The 16,894-nt window shown below is 47.6% G+C and overlaps 2 protein-coding genes across 4 annotated transcripts in view; one reads left to right on the top strand and one right to left on the bottom strand.

Annotated features, from left to right (window-relative positions):
- Positions 1-12,121, top strand: part of PSMB7 (proteasome 20S subunit beta 7) — a 57,415-nt gene extending 45,294 nt beyond the window's left edge. Inside the window, exons 7-8 of the mRNA XM_061433500.1 lie at positions 9,271-9,422; positions 11,893-12,121. Of these exons, the coding sequence (XP_061289484.1) occupies positions 9,271-9,422; positions 11,893-12,004 (264 nt within the window). The 3' untranslated portion in view covers positions 12,005-12,121. The remainder of the gene's footprint in view (positions 1-9,270; positions 9,423-11,892) is intronic.
- An 854-nt stretch (positions 12,122-12,975) lies between these two features.
- The window catches only part of NEK6 (NIMA related kinase 6), an 86,198-nt gene continuing 82,279 nt past the window's right edge, over positions 12,976-16,894 (bottom strand). For all 3 annotated transcript variants that reach the window (XM_061433499.1, XM_061433497.1, XM_061433498.1), the window contains exon 10: positions 12,976-14,493. In XM_061433499.1, the coding sequence (XP_061289483.1) occupies positions 14,383-14,493 (111 nt within the window). In that variant the 3' untranslated portion in view covers positions 12,976-14,382. The remainder of the gene's footprint in view (positions 14,494-16,894) is intronic.

The following is a 16,894-nucleotide window of genomic DNA, read 5'->3' as shown; positions in this document are numbered from 1 at the left end:
TAGATAGGCTCGATGTGAACATGGCTCCTTTGTACCTTTGTTGAGACCCAAGAAACAAACCCACTCCGTTCAGTGCCTCCCCTCTGTTCTGGTGATAGCCCTTGCAGTATCTGCAGGAATTTATTGGCAGAGTTATCACTGACCGCATTGTTTTATGGAGAGAGAGAGAGAGGTATTACTAAGATCTTATTACTACCTGGGGCAACTTGGTTTTCATTTGAAGGATTGTTGAACATATTTCTCACTTTTTCTTTAAACCTAGTCTTCCCCCAACTCCTCTGATTATATTTGATTCAGTGCAGCCTTGGAAATGTATATTTGTATACACATATGCTGTGAATGCTGATTTCCTCTCCTTGTGGAAAGCAGTATGTTCCCATCTCTCTTGGTCCTTTTCCCTCTGGAAGCCTAGGTGTTTTTCCTTCCATTCGCTTGTCTCAGAATCCAGCAGAGCCTCTTGCCCACCGTCTTTTTTCCTGTGGTGGGATAGGAAGACATAGGCTTTGGTGATGCCAGACACTTAAACTTGGCACGGATCCCTGAATCCCACTTATACAGAGCTGTGTGCCTTCAGTGGCCATCCAGGTGGCTCAGTAGTAAAGAATCTACCTGCAGTGCAGGAGATGCAGGAGACGTGGGTTTGATCCCTGGGTCAGGAAGATCCCCTAGAGAAGGAAATAGCAACCCACTCCAGCATTCTTGCCTGGAGAAATCCCATGGACAGAAGAGCCTAGTGGGCTGCAGTCCATGGGGCCTAAGAGAGTTGGACACGACTAAGCATGCATGTGTGCTCTGAATGCACCAGCTACCCTTCCTTGTGCCTCCATTTCCTCTGCAGTACAGGCGGAAATGATGAGGATTAAATAAGGTAACATAAGTGTTTGGCTAAGACCCAGGAATGTGGTGGGTGCCCATGTTAGTTCTCTCACAGCCTCGTCTTTTTCCTTCTGCCCTTGAACTTGGCACCAATTCTGTTTATAAAGTCTGTTTGTTAGGGCGTTCCCGTCCCTTTATTCTCCCAGCAGCCCTTGGGCAGAGGCATTGTCCCTATTCTTCCGACTGGCCCTTGTGGCTCAGAGAGAGTTGAGCCCTGTCTTCATTAGTAACCCAGTTCTCCCAGGCTTCTCTCGTCTTCTTTTGGCCCACTGTAGTTGTACAGCCTTGCACATCTCTCCTAGCCTGAGCCATGCTCAGACTTCTGCGCCATTCAGTGATCTGGGGCAGACCAAGTTGGCAGGGACTTGGTTGGCAGGTCCTTGAATATGAACTCCCCTTCCCATCTTGGGCAAAATCCTTTTAAATCACTCATGAATGCCCAGCAGGCTTGCCCTTCATTATTTGCATCACACAGTTCTTGGATGCCACAAGGAGAGAAATGGCAGCACCATCTAGGCCTTAAAGACACAGTCACTAAATCAGTCCCCACTCTGGGCACCCTCAGTACCAGCTGCAACTCAGTTACGCCAGACAGTTCAGATGTTTACACAGGCAGACCGTGTTTACCCAAACAGCTCAAGCTGAAAACAAAAACTCAGACACTTTTGCTTTTATCACACAGTCCAGTCTGAAAAAAATTAACCTTTTCCACTATCAAGTATGTGGCTATACAGGGGGATACATCAGGCCTATTACAGGTACAGGAAGCACACTGCTTTTGGGGGACCGGTTTTAAACACTTTTTTGAGCTCTTTAAATTTTATTCAACCGTCAGCCATGAATGACTCCTTCAGGCCACATCAGTGGCATAGTCAGAACCTCAGCTTCTCAGTAGGCCACTGCAGAATGTCCTGCCCAAACCTCTTCCTCTTGTTTGTTTGACTGTTTTTGAATGCTCTTGCTCCCTGGTCCCCAGTTTGGACTTATGAAGTTAGGAAATTCCCCCATTTTGTATTGATTTTTTTTTTTTGATCTTTGTTTCATAATCAATTTCATGTTTTAGTTTTGGCAGAGCTGTGAATGCATTTGAAATCAGTGTTTCATTTTTTCATTTGTTGATATTCACACCAAGCGTTGTGCTAGCTGCTGGGATTGAAACAGCATGCTTTTGGTCCTCTTTTTAGAGTCCAGAGTCTTGTCACACCCAGAGTTTTATCTGTTCTGCTGCGATCATCAGAGAAATAGCGTTTTTTACTGTTTCAAGTCAAAGCAACAAAATATGCAGATTTTCCAAGATGGAGTTTGGACTGCTTCAGTTCTTACTGAGTAAAATCGTTACTTTTTAGTAAAGGAGCAAACTGTTATGAACTAAATGGTCCTTGTAGATTTAATAGCAAATAGGAAAATTGATGAAAATTGTGGGAGAGTTCAGCTGTGATGCCACCCACATCCTTGTTCCCCTCAGGCAAAGGCAGGAGAGCCACTGCCCCCGGCTTTTGGTGTGCCAGTGGCACAGAAAGCAAGGGGCACCTCTGAAATGCTCTGGAAAACAAGAGTGCCAGGGAGTGCCATTCGTTATGAAAAAGGCTGAGTGTTTCTCTTTTGTTCAACCTGCTTAACATTTGCACCTCAGCCACATAAATGGAATGTATTTTCCAGGAAATAACCAGTTTTATTTTAACTTGTTAAAAATATTTAGTTACAAATCTGTTGTTTCAAATGACTTGCCATATATGTGTGTTTTCAGATTCTGCAGCTGTATCTGAAATAGTAGGTTGGGTTTTCACTCAGATGCATATTTAGTACTTTGCCTGCCCCCAACATAAGTAAAGCACTGTTCATAATGCACAACAGTAGCATGTCGAGGGTTTATTTAAAGAGTATTAATTTGATGCTGAACTGTCCAGGGTGCCCATTGGGCTAGATCCCCTACATTTCACTCTGGTGATATTCCCAATCTAAAAGTCACTTAAGTGAGAAGAGAGGTCTGACTGTTGCTGTAGACAAGAATGTGGATAAGTTTCTTTGCAGTACTATTTTGGACCTGTACCACTGTGGATGCCGAGGTAATCTATCAGTTTGTGAGTGTCTACAAAACGCAACTCTCTAGATAACAGGTTTAAAGTAAAGATTTAATACAGTCTCCATCTCCTCTGATGTTGCAGTGACAGTTTAAAACTCATTCTCTAAATCTCAGCAGACTTTATAGCTAGCAGTGGGCCAATATAAAGTTTAATAGCATTACAACCCATAAATCATCTTTTAAAGATGCTACTAGTAGCTCCAATATTAAATGCAGACAATCGCCTGTGTTATAAATAATTTATCAAACACCATTTCAGATTAGCCTTCCATGCTGAGTTATTTATTTTAGCCTTTTCTGTACGATTCCTAAGGCACTTTTCGAAAGATGCATTACTGGTCAGTTTAATGAACTTGGGGGTCTGTTTTGTCCCCTCAAGCACTCGGGTACAGCTGTGGTGACCATTACATGGCCGATGCGGACCTCTTTGTGCCTTTTACAAGTGCTGCCCATTTGTCATGTAGCGGTAAATGGAGCTGCACATTGGAGTCCAGGGACACATTGTGTGATGCAGTGATGGAGACAAACAGATAGCTCTATAAAGTGCTGCTTGTCACAGCTGACTCGTAGTACAGTACATCACTCTTATTGTAATCTCATTTAAGAAGCAGGGGTGGCCCGGGGGACTGATATTCCCAGTTAGTTTGGTCTTTGTAGCCATAAAGCAGGAAGTGCCCCTTTTATATTCTCTGAACTTTTAGGGAGTGTGCTTTTTGCTTGGATTAATTATTATAGGAACTTCTCCACTGCACTGTGTGAAGGGTTGCCAGCAGGTTTGTTTGGACCTCCTTCTCCTGGCCTGGTGTTTGGTACAGGCAGTCACTCCTTGGAGATAAATTATGTCCCTTGGAGCCCTCTGGCTTGCTGGATTAAATAAGTCACCAGTTTTTAAGCAATAGCCATGTGCCAGACCCATGATTGTTTCAGTAATCATGTGATAAATCTTAAGTTATCATCTATATTTCAGAGGAGGAGAGTGAACTCAGAGAGGTGAAATGACTTGCTCAAGGGTGCACAGCAATAAGTAAGTAGGAGGCTGGAGACTGAAACACATTCTGTCTGCCTCCAACCCTGCCTGATGACCTTGAACCTGGGTTGCTCAACTAACTTTTGAGCACTGGGATCATGATGGTGATCTTTTGGCTGAGCAGCTCAAAGTAAAAGGAAGCTGCCATTGGCCTGCAGAGCCTTTTTTGGGGGGGAGGGTTAGTGGGGGAAGGTAGCCTGGATGAGTCCGGCTGCTCTGCGAATACATTGAATCCAAGTTCCCCCTGTGATTAGCGATGTAAATCCACAAGCAGCTGGCCAGGGGAGGCTGCTGGCCCGGCAGTGGGAGAGCGCCTCACACTGGGTCTTACCAGCTGGGGTCACATCCCATGTGTAGCAGCTGTCCCCAAGTGGATGCTCCCTAGAACTCTGGTCCCTTCGCTGCTTCCAGAAAAGTGAGGTGGTTTCCTCATGAAGAATGAATCCTAAGGGAAGAAACAATGCTTCTGCACTTACTGTGACCCAGAGACAGATAAAAATGTGTTTTCCCTACCTCTTGCTTTTAGTCTGTGGTTTTTCTCAATAGCTTCCCTAAATATTTGGTAGCACGTGTTAAAGACAAGACTTGTTTAATTGTGAAAATCCACTATAAAGAAAACACAGTATGAATATGCCCAGTAGCATATTTGCATATGTGTCTAGAATTCTGGGTATGGAGATACTATGGTAAAGGACCATATTTGTCATAAGATACAGTTCCTGGAACATAGTAGGTGTCTGCAAATATTTGTTGAAGGCATTAACTATGTAAATAATGGGCAGACAGAAAAGCCTTGGTAATTTTCACCCTGTTTGTCTTTTGAGGGTTTTTGGTGGAGGTGAGGAATATATGAAATAAGACTTTGGATCTTAATGTTCATCTCTGCCATATCACCTTGTAGAAATGTTTAGGTGGTGGTCTGTGGGCAGTGCTTTCCCCACCATGGAAGTGACCATCAGAGGGTCTGCGAGTTGGCTCAGTGAGAAATTGGCAACCACCATCTTTCTCTTGGGCTTCCCTGGTAGCTCAGCTGGTAAAGAATCCGCCAGCAATGCAGGAGACCCTGGTTTGATTCCTGGGTTGGGAAGATCCCCTGGAGAAGGGAACGGCTACCCACTCCAGTATTCTGGCCTAGAGAATTCCATGTATATAGTCCATGGGTTTGCGAAAAGTCGGACACAACTGAGCAACTTTTACTTTTCATCTTTCTCTTATACTTGCTCAGGTTCTGAAGATCTTTGCTGATGAGGAATGACACCCTGAATCAAGGGGCTGCTGTCCGTTCCCAACTCGCTCAGGAGCCACAGCTCACAGCTGAGACAGGTTACCTATGAGCTGGTGGTGGTATGGCCTTCTGGCACTAGAGCCCAGGGTCCTGTTTTAATTATTTGTGTGACCTTGGGCAGGTCATTGGCTCTCTCTCTGCCTTGGTTTCTGACAATACCAACCTCAGAAGATAGTTAAGGGTAGGGGTAGAAATGACGACGATCATCAAAGTCTACCTCAGTACTTGACACACTATAGTAGGTGCTTTAACATTTTCAGTCCTGTGTATATGAGAGGTGGGTAGGACTACAGAAAGGAAAAAAAATCAGAGACTTGAGGTATTTCCTTTTTTAATGAATTGTCTTTCCTAGAATTTGAAGGGGTGGTAGTGGGAGGAATTTAAAAGGTTTATTTCCCCAATTTTTAAAAGCAACTACTTTTATGAGTAACTCAGGTTGTATGTAATATATTTTGTATTAATTTTTAAGTTTTGTAAGTTCATGTGCTCACATTAAAGAATATTTGTAAACTAGAGGAAGTCACACCTGCAGTCTCAGCACTTTTGGCATCTTGGCATCAGTGGATTGTAATGGATTGATGTTAGCAGTACATGCCTCGGAGAAGGCGATGGCACTCCACTCCAGTACTCTTGCCTGGAAAATCCCATGGACAGAGAATCCTGGCAGGCTGCAATCCAGGGGGTCGCTTAGAGTCGGACACGACTGAGCGACGTCACTTTCACTTTTCACTTTCCTGCATTGGAGGAGGAAATGGCAACCCACTCCGGTGTTCTTGCCTAGAGAATCCCAGGGACGGGGAGCCTGGTGGGCTGCTGTCTCTGGGGTCGCACAGAGTCGGACACGACTGAAGCGACTTAGCAGCAGCAGCAGCAGCAGTACATGTATATTTCAGGTTCTGTAAGTCTTCTCCATCCCCATCCTCGAGTATTAAATAATTTGGGAAATTTAAATCTGCAGGCCTGAGTGGTACCAGCAGTGTTTGTGACAACCATTGGGTACTGTTGGCTGGCTCAGGGCACCAGCATCAGTGATGAGAACAGCAGTGAAATGAAACAGCGGAGAGGAGAGGAGAGGAGGTGGTAGGTCAGGAGCAGAGGTATAAGCAAGGTGCTTTGATACACGGACCCCCCCCCCCCCCACCGGGTCCCCCAAAACAAGTTGGAATGGTTTTGCATTTGTTAACTTAGTGGTTGGTTTTTGCTGTTTCTATGGTAGCAGCTTGCTGGTTTTAGAAAAGGCAGAGGAACCAGAGATCAAATTGCCAACATCGCTGGATCATTGAAAAAGTAAGAGAGTTCCAGAAAAACATCTATTTCTGCTTTATTGACTATGCCAAAGCCTTTGACTGTGTGGATCACAATAAACTGTGGAAAATTCTGAAAGAGATGGGAATACCAGACCACCTGACCTGCCTCTTGAGAAACCTGTATGCAGGTCAGGAAGGAAGGGTTAGAACTGGACATGGAACAACAGACTGGTTCCAAATAGGAAAAGGAGTACGTCAAGGCTGTATATTGTCACCCTGTTTATTTAACTTCTATGCAGAGTACATCATGAGAAACGCTGGGCTGGAGGAAGCACAAGCTGGAATCAAGATTGCCGGGAGAAATATCAATCACCTCAGATAAGCAGATGACACCACCCTTATGGCAGAAAGTGAAGAGGAATTAAAAAGTCTCTTGATGAAAGTGAAAGAGGAGAGTGAAAAAGTTGGCTTAAAGCTCAACATTCAGAAAACAAAGATCATGGCATCCGGTCCCATCACTTCATGGCAAATAGATGGGGAAACAGTGTCAGAATTTATTTTTTTGGGCTCCAAAATCACTGCAGATGGTGATTGCAGCCATGAAATTAAAAGACGCTTACTCCTTGGAAGGAAAGTTATGACCAACCTAGATAGCATGTTCAAAAACAGAGACGTTACTTTGCCAACAAAGGTCCGTCTAGTCAAGGCTATGGTTTTCCCAGTGGCCATGTATGGATGTGAGAGTTGGACTGTGAAGTAGGCTGAGCGCCGAAGAATTGATGCTTTTGAGCTGTGGTTTTGGAGAAGACTCTTGAGAGTCCTTTGGACTGCAAGGAGATCCAACCAGTCCATCCTAAAGGAGATTAGTCCTGGGTGTTCATTGGAAGGACTGATGCTAAAGCTGAAACTCCAATACTTTGGCCACCTCATGCAAAGAGTTGACTCATTGGAAAAGACCCTGATGGTGGGAGGGATTGGGGGCAGGAGGAGAAGGGGATGACAGAGGATGAGATGGCTGGATGGCATCACCGACTCGATGGACTTGAGTTTGAGTAAACTCTAGGAGTTGGTGATGGACAGGGAGGCCTGGTGTGCTGCGGTTCATCGGGTCGCAAAGAGTCCGATACGACTGAGCGACTGAACTGAACTGAACTGAACTGAATGGTAGCAGCAGCCACCTCCCCCTCTAAGATGCTTTCTTTGCTGCCACCTTCACTGATTTCCAGTAAGGCTTTTGACCTCCATAGACTTGGGAATCCCAGGAGAGAACTTCTAATGAGAGGATCCTGTTTGAATGAATTCTGTGGGGCTGAATATGCACAAGAGAATAACTCATTTTACTGAGCCCACATAGGTGCCACTCAGGAAGTGGGAAAACCTGGCGGAATAAAGATCAGAATAACCCCCAGCCCCTGCTGCTGGGTTGCTGAGGATCCCACTTCCAGCAGGGCCTTCTCTGAGTCTGTAGAGGGCGCTCATGTCACTGGAATCCTACTTACTGGCTTTGGGCAGGTTGAGCAGCAGAAGCCCTCTTCTCAGGACTTGAAGACAGTGAACTCGCTCTCTTTGATCTCAGGCTGGAATTTGGGCCAGGCATCCGAGTTTCTCCAAGGATGTTGCTTGGATGAGCTCTGTATTTCAGCTTGCCAGGTTGGACTCCATGCCCTCATGTATGGGGAAGGGGGCTGAAGCTCAGGTTGAAGTCTCTTCTCTGCAAGATTGGTTCATTTTTTGGTCCTGATGTAAAGTGATTGAATCTGGTGTTCCCCCGGTCCTGCCCTGCTGCCTGTGGCGCCTGCCTTCTGCTTTCTGAGTGCCTGGTGTGCAGGCCCTCCCTGAAGTTTTGCTGACCCGGCCAGTGTTCTCACAGCTCCTTCTCAGTTACCCGTTAGCCCTTAATATTCTGTGTTGTAGTGACTTCAATCTGGTGCTTCATGAATAAGAAATTAATCTGCATTGTCTTACCAGTAATTGTTGGAGACTTAAGACTTGCTCTTAAAGGAAAAGTAACAGAGTGATTCCCAGAAAGAAATCACTTCAGCGAACATGCAGACTTACTAGTGGGAGGGGACAGGTTCTCTAGTGCAGGAGGTCTCCGCCTTGGCTCTGCTAGCATTTCCCCAGAATTGTGTTTTGGTGTTCATCTTTTTTACCATGATATTGACTTTACTATGTTACCAGGAGGCAGATTCCGACCATTTTTGACATTTTTGATCAGGGGTCTGCAGACTACAGCATGTGGGCCAAATCTGGCCCAGCACCCGTTTTTGTTTGATGAAGGTGTATTGGCACATAGCCACACCCACTTGTTTACATATTCTGTGGCTGTTTTATGCTACTGTGACTGAGTAGTTATGACGGAGACTCTGTCCACAAACCCAGAATATTTACTACCTCGCCCTTTGTTAGAGAAGTTTACAGACCCCTGTTTTAGATGAAAAAGCTGCTGTCAGCCCACAGTCCTATTATATGGTGGGTGTCTGAAGTGAAAGTTTGTTGAAGAGGGCGTGTGTGCATAAAGGATTTGAAAGGCCTGGTTCTCTTGCTTACCAGCTGCAGAACCTTGGGCAGATCATTGAAGTACTTTTGAGACCTTTTCTTCATTAATAAAATGGGCACTAAAAATAATGCCTGCCTCACAGGTTGGCCTTTTCCCCTCCCCTTTTCTCTTACTGTTTCTGACAGCACTCTGGACATCAGAGCAGGCCCTCCATTCGACTGGGAACACTCTTGTTGCTATTTTCTTTCTTAGGAGGAGGAAGCTAAGAAGCTAGTAAGTGAAGCCATAGCAGCCGGGATCTTCAACGACCTGGGGTCTGGAAGTAACATTGACCTGTGTGTCATCAGCAAGAGCAAGCTGGATTTTCTCCGTCCGTACTCTGTGCCCAATAAGAAGGGGACCAGGTAAGTGAAGGCTTCCCCTTGTGGCCACCCTGACTATATTCATGGCATCCGAACAGGACTTCCTTTTATGTGTACCCATGTGAAGCCAGTGTACCCAGGCCAGCTTTACTCAGCAGACCTTTGAATCCGTATTTATGACTGTGAACTGCTTTCAAGTGTAGGAAAGTGATGTAATCTGTAAAATGTTGATGGGAGTTGTTGAGTGGACAGATTCCTAGACTGCGGATTATGGGGAGAGGTTTGAATTCAGCACGTGCCAGCCTTTCTCTGCTTTCTTAAAGATGCCTCTGAATTCTGTATGAAGTTCTGTGAGAAGGTACATGTTCCAGGGCAGCCAGCCCATAGCTTTTTCTCAGAGTGGTCCAAGAGTCTGAAATGGTTATCAGCCATTGGTTAAATAGTCTCCAGAAGTTAGCCTTTGAGAGCTAACTGGTGCTTCTTCCGGTTGTGGAGGGAGCCGTGCCACTTCCTTAGCATGTGGCATGTGCTGAGCTGGCGCTGCAGCCCAGCTCAGAATGGGTGAGGGGGGCAAGGGGCGCATCGATTTGCTTATGTAACTGGAAAGTGGCCAGCCCTGGTGGCAGGTGAGCGGCTCAGCAGCAGTTTCGAACGGCTGTGCAGCTGCCTAACCTCTTCCTGGAGGCTGAGCCACTCAAAACGTGGCTCCTGAGCTCTGCTCCAGCGGCCTTCATCTGAATGTAGGCAGGAGCAGTTAGAAACTCAGCCCCAAGTTTGGCCAGAGGAGAGCAAGCACACCCCCTTCCTCAGTGCTGCTTCAACTCCCACCACATGTACTCAACTCCAAGTCAGGTAATTCACAAGGAAAGGAAAGAACATTGAGAAGTAGCAGGTATTCAGTGCAGTGTGTGCTCAGCATCGTGGACCTGCGGGGTGTTTGAGACGGGTGGGACAGCACAGCAGAGAAGAGCTCTGGCTTGGGGTGGGGACTCTGGGCACCTGTCTTGGATCACCTTGGGGCTGGACAGGGTGATCTCTGCTGAGCCTGTGGGATTCCTCAGGCCCTAGGTGGGAAGGGAAGCAACCTTTCGGGCCTGGGCTGTGTTGGACCTGGCCTTGCATGTTCGCACTGGCTCCTCTGCAGCTTGGTATTGCAGCCCACTGTTGGTTCAGGTAGACGTGCTCCTTTTGTGCTGCTGAAACCAGGTGCCATAACCCAGGGTGGGAAGAGGCTCTCCACTCCTCCCACAGACTTTGTGGTTCAGGAGTCCAGCACACAGGAGTCCCGTGGGGCTCTGGCTCCAAGGCCACAAGCCGCCAAGGGTCCATCCAGTCGGGGGAAGGAGCACTATCTCCACACCAGAGCCGGGGGCGGGGCACACCTGAAGGAGGTGCCGCTGCCTGGGCCCTTCTAGAGCAGAGTGGGGACTGTGGGAAGGTTTCGTAGAACTAAAGGCCCACTGTACTTGGCTGCGCAAACTCCTGTTTTTGTTCAGAGCTCTGTTATATCACCCTTTTTTCTGTCTCTTGCCCTCTTTGAGCACAAGCTCCCAGGTGAGAGGATGCATTTTCAGGGAGCACATGGTCACGGCACAGCCAACAGCCTCCTCTTAGTCCACGTCAGGTGGACAGAAAGTGTCTCAGCTGCGGACAGGCGAGAGGAACAGTTGGACTTGCGCTGCTTCGACAGTGTCCCACTGTGAAATTAGCAATTCAGATTTTATCTTATAGGCTGCCATGCTCAGAGAAACCTTTCATTCACCTAAGCAGAGTGGTGTTGGGTGGGCGTTAGTGGTATCTATTGTGGCCCTCTGCTGCTGCTGCTGCTGCTGCTAAGTCACTTCAGTCGTGTCCGACTCTGTGCATCCCCAGAGACAGCGCCCACCAGGCTCCCACGTCCCTGGGATTCTCCAGGCAAGAACACTGGAGTGGGTTGCCATTTCCTTCTCCAAATGTGTCCCTTCTACTGTGTCCCTTTAGGGACAGTTAGCTCTCCCTTCTTGAGTCTTGAGTGTGGTCAACAGTGACAAGCCCAGAGCCTGGCTGCGGGTCATTTTTGTACTGTTAATGCTTCCAGATATTTTTACCATGTTTAAGGTTACGGTTACGTCATCTGGGGCAGTGGCACCTTAATGAAAGGATTGGCTTCCTGCTGTTTACCGAAGGGTATTAATGCTTTAGGGAGGTTGAAGCTTGAAGGCAGAGGAACAAATGCATCTCCTGGGGATGGGGAGGTGGGGAAGGAAATCCGAGGGTCCACTTAGTGCCAGGTGCTCGATCTTACCTCTTTCCATGTGCATCCTGTCTTCCTGTAGCCCCATTTTGTAGCACTTGAGAGCCGAGGAAAGTGACCTTTGGGGGAGCCGAATCCCCCCGCTTCAAAGAACTGGGAGTCAGGAAAGCCAGGACTCCAGTGTAGGCCGGCTTTCCCCCAAGTACTTGTCCCTCTCTCCAGCCCTCCGTCAGGCCCCTAGGGGATCCTAACTCTCTGCTTTTGTATTTCTCTCACTAGGTTTGGCCGGTACAGGTGTGAGAAAGGGACCACTGCCGTCCTCACTGAAAAAGTCACGACCCTGGAAATTGAGGTGCTGGAAGAAACAGTCCAAACAATGGACACGTCCTGAATGGGGTCGGTGGATGGCGGGCTACAGCTCTGGAGGACGGGCAGTGGAGGCTCCCCCTGTAAGACATTCGGCCATTGCTTGCTGAATGAACCCAATAAAAAATGAAAACAAAATTAAGTGGCTGAAGTCGGAGCTAGTGGTTTCCCACCCCTTTGCTAACTTACTTTTCTCTTTGTTCAGGGTAGTCCCAGGCTTCTTCTTTTTCTTTGCTGCTTAGGATGAGTGCAGCACAGCCAAGTAGGAAAGAACCACTCATCAGTTCTGAGCACCAAGAACAAGCAGGTAGGTGGACAGTGTTGCTTTGCTCTAGCTGCGTGACCCTGGGTGGGCTCCACTTTGCCCAGTTTCACAGACAACCCAAGAATGCTTGGGACTTACTATCCATAAGTTAGGAAATGACTGTTTCCCCAATACTCAGGCCTGCTGAATGGTTGAAATTGTATACCTCCAGAGGGTCCTTGTACTAAGCAGAATTGTTCTCAAGGGGTCGAAAGTTGATGGCATGCAGAAAGCTAGTTCATCTGTGTCCAAAGCTGATACTGCCAAGGGAGACAGACACAGTAGGGATTCTGAGAGCCATAAGCAGAATATTTGCAAAAAGTCTGCCTGGAATCAGAAAAACTTTCAGTGCTAAGTGCCAGCCAGACAGAGTCTGACTGTCCCCCAGGGCATGCTCATCTGGGGGACACGAGAAGGAGGCCCAGTGCCATGGTCTCCCAGAGTGAACCCACTCTTGGGCAAGCTGCCCCGGTTAAACTGCCAGGAGTGGGGTGGGGAGAACAATGCAATTATTTAGGATAGCAACTTGGCTGATGATTTATCAAACTTATCTGGGGAGCTTAAAAAAATTCCCAGATTACTCAGTGTCTGGGGCCTGAGAAACTGTGTTTTTAAAAGCAGCTTTAGAGATTGTGCTGCAGTGTGAAGCTGTTTTAAAAGAACTCACGAATCATAACGCATTCACAGAAGGATCCCTCTTACCCATTTTATTTCAACCATGGAGGATGAGTACAAAGCAGAGGCTGCATCTGAAGAAAATCTCTCAAACGCGACAGTATTACAGTAGAACAGAGTTCACACAAGAAATCGGCACACTGGCCAGACCCAAATCCTTTGTCCCCATAGAGGCCTGACCAGGACACCAGTGGGGCGGACACATGCGCTGTCTTGTCTGGAGGGCTGAACTGTCACCAAGTTAGTGAGCGACGATTAGACCATTTGAGGATTAACTTGAGTGTAAAAACAAAATTCAAACTACTTCCTTCAGAGCTTCAGTTTCCCTTAAGTTCACATTTATAAATTAATCTTCACAGTTAATCCTATTTGGGAGTAAGAAATAAATGAACACACTTCTGGTTTTCTACAAATAATACAGTTGTACGTTTAACTCTTGACTTGCATGGTCCGTGGATTTCAGCTTTGTGAAGGGGTGAGTAGCTACCATTTTTGGATCATCTGCCATGAGCTAGATAAATTTACATATTTTATCTCAAATTCTGTCAGCAACCCTGAAGATAGATGCTATTAAGTCCATTTTGTAGATGAGGCAACAGTCTCAGAGAGGTTAAGAAGCTTGCCCAGGGTCATGCCAGGAAGGTGCAGAACCAGTGCAAAGCCCGTATATTTTTATTTCCTATGCTTCCTTCTCAGGGAGGAAAACACTTCACACTGATCATTAAACGAACCGCCAGCATTCAAGCCGGTGATGAGGGCCTGGTGCTGGCGGGTGTTCAGAAGAGGGCTGAGCCGACTGCACAGAGAACACTCATGGCTTTCAAATACTGTTTGCCTCTATGTCAGATGCTGGGTTCACCTCGTCGTCATTTATCAAGTTATAAACATAGAGAAAAATATTAGGAAAATCTCCACTCTACTTAAAAAAAAATATTTCCACTTTCTTCCCTTACAAGAGAGTAAATTAAGCACACAGCTTGATTGTTTGAAAAGATTCTAAGAGCTAAACTTGCCACTATCCATTTAAAAAGGCTCACTACAAATCAGAGAGTCTCCTGTATTCTCCTGTTATTACAAACCTTGACAGGTCACTGAAGGAATTATCCGAAAGATTCACATTACAGTCCAGATATAAGGGGTGTGTCAGTGGCTCACTGAACCATCCACCCCTGGCAACCCAGCTGAGTGTGTTCACAACAGTTTAAAGAAAGGAGTTTCAAATGTGACCACCAGTAACACATGACCAGTGCCCCTCCCCCCAGCAGCCCTGTATTCAGCATCTGCTATGAAGCCTGGGCCCCTCTTTGGGGAACGTGCTGAACCCTCTAGTCTTAGTTGGTCCCAGCTACCAGGTGGCCACTTTGGAGAAGACTCAGGTAAGGCAGGTAAGGTGTGGCTTCTGAGAAGGCACGCTGCATCCACGCTCAGGTGCTTGAAGTCCACACGTGCATCTGTTTGGCAATCTGGTGCACATAGGTGATGTCGGGTCTCTGGTTGGGGTCAGGGTGGATACACATGCTGACCAGTTCTCGTAACTGCAAAAAGACAGATGATGCCTATTACTCCCAAGCAGCCTTGTTGAGGTTCTGCATTAACTCATTAACCCTCACGGTACCTACACGATGAGCAAAGACATTCAAGACGGGTGAGTGGTGGGCTAGCAGGGCCAGTGTTTGGCCTGTCTGGTCCCAAGGGCCAGGTCTTGGAGACCCTGAGAGTGTTGCCTCCAAAGAACTTTGAACTTCTGCTGTCTCCACTGCTGGGTAATGTGTGCGCTGTGTGTGTGTCTGCTGTCAGTCATGCAGACGCCCAAAGCAGAGGACAAAACTCAAGGCAAGGGCTTATTGATCATAATAAATGCATTAACATGCAGCGGAGCTGCAGTCTGCCCACCCCCTGGCCTCTTTATTGTGCTCATGAAAGACGGAGCTTTTAATTATACAGACACTGAAGGCTGCTCCTGCCTCCGGGTGGGGGAGGGGTACCTTGAGCCTCTGATCACCTCCATTCTTCTGATAGCCAGAGTGCCAATTATTTTAATGGTAATTAAAATAATGACCTTAGAAAGCCTACATCTTAACTTGCATCACTGGGCTCACTGCAGTTTTTTCTTTTTCATTTAAATACCTGCTGCTGGAAGGGCTGGCCAGGCACAGCAGGGAGAAGGGAGATCCTGACTTAGGGGGCTCACACAGACTCTGGGCTTGGCCCAGTGGGTCTGGTGGTGTGCATCCTGCTTCACTCCTGAGCTGTTCCAGGCTGAGGGATCTGGGGTTCCTCCCCCTGGGAGAGGTTTCAGCCTGTGTGCTGCCTTACTGGGAATTTCACTGCTTTATAAACACTGGGAAGCTCCTGGCCAGATGCAGCCAAGCCTGCAAGACCGAACTCCAGAACCTCAGTGTTTGGGGGCAGTGGCTGGGGCTGGCCTGTGACGTGTGAAAGTGCCCAGGAAAACCACATTAAGGTAGTCTGCGAGTAGACCACACAGTTGGGAACAAGTGTGTGCCTGAAAATTTTGAAGAGAAACAGTGTCTTATTCCTAAAAGGAGACAGAACTTCAAAAGTGAGGTGTGCAGAAGGGCTCCAGTGCTAAGATTTAACACCTCCAGGAGCTGCACACAGCTGGTGAAAGCCAGGTGCTCTGGGGTGGAAGCACTCTGGGTGGTGAAAGGACCGACTTGGGAGGGAAGAGGGCCAAAGGCTATATGAGAATTCCTTCATTCCAGCTTCTAACCATGAGACAGAGCTGACAGTTCCCATTGACAAACTGGCAAACTGGCCCAGAGAAGTTGTCATGTGCTCCAGGTAGTATGACTCCAACCTTCTTAACAAATTCCAACAAAATTCCAAATTCAGGGCTTCCCTGGTGGCTCAAGGGAAAAGAATCTGCCTGGCAACACAGGAGACATGTTCGATCCCTGATCTAGGAAGATTCCCACATGCTGTAGAGCAGTTAAGCCCCTGCACCACAAGCACTGATCCTGTGCTCTGGAGCTGCGACTACTGAGCCTGCGTGTCCAGCATGCCCTAGAGCCTGCGCTCTGCACCAAGAGGAGCCACTGCAAGGGGAAGCCCGTGCGCCGCAGCTGGAGAGCAGCCCCCGCTCACAACTAGAGGAAAGCCCTCTCAGTAACAAAGACCCAGCACAACCAAAAATACCTATAGATAAAAAAAAGTCCAAACAAGGGGAAGAAAAACCAGTGCAACTGTTAAGTTGGTGAACAACTCAACTAGTTTCTCCATTCCTACCAACTTCCACCCCAGAGCATAAGTACTTCCTCCAAAGGTCGCAGGAGAACTCTGCAAGCCACTGAAGCAACAGCCACAAGAGAGAGTGCAGTGAGCAACTCTAGGGTGTGCACTCCTGCCTGCCCTCTGGCTGCTGCGGGGAGTCCACAGAGCCAGCAGGCGTGGGAACAAAGGCTGCCAGAAGGGTGGCCGAGGCCCCTCTAGTCAGCCTGCTTGGATGCAGGGTTAGCACACTGGGACACCTGGTCGCTACGGCCTGGTGGGCAAGGACTGCTCCTTCCAGAACCTTCACAGTGGTGAAGTGAGCAGTCCAGATGCTGCCTCGCCTTGGCTGGATGACTGGCTATGGAAGAGGGCTACACCCTCAGGAAATAGGATGGCATGGCAGCTAGGTGCAGGGTCATCTGGGTCAAATGCTTTCATCACAAGCAAGTTACTTAACCCTTCTGAGTCATTTAACCTTCCTGGTAAACTGGCATTAGGGGCAGGGGGATTCATCAGTCCTAAATGTGAGCTGCTGTTATTGTGAGGTGATGGCCTGTGGTCCTGCAGGGTGAGCCCAGGGAGACTCACACTCTCTGTCACACCCCCTAGTACTGACCCTGAACACGACCTGTGGAACGTTTCCTTTGAGCCAGGCTCTGCTACAGCCAGTGGCTACTCTGGCTGATGGTGGGGGTAGACGTT

Source organism: Bos javanicus, chromosome 11, assembly GCF_032452875.1.
Source record: "Bos javanicus breed banteng chromosome 11, ARS-OSU_banteng_1.0, whole genome shotgun sequence".
NCBI classification, from domain to species: domain Eukaryota; kingdom Metazoa; phylum Chordata; class Mammalia; order Artiodactyla; family Bovidae; genus Bos; species Bos javanicus.
This window is presented reverse-complemented; position numbering and strand designations above follow the sequence as displayed.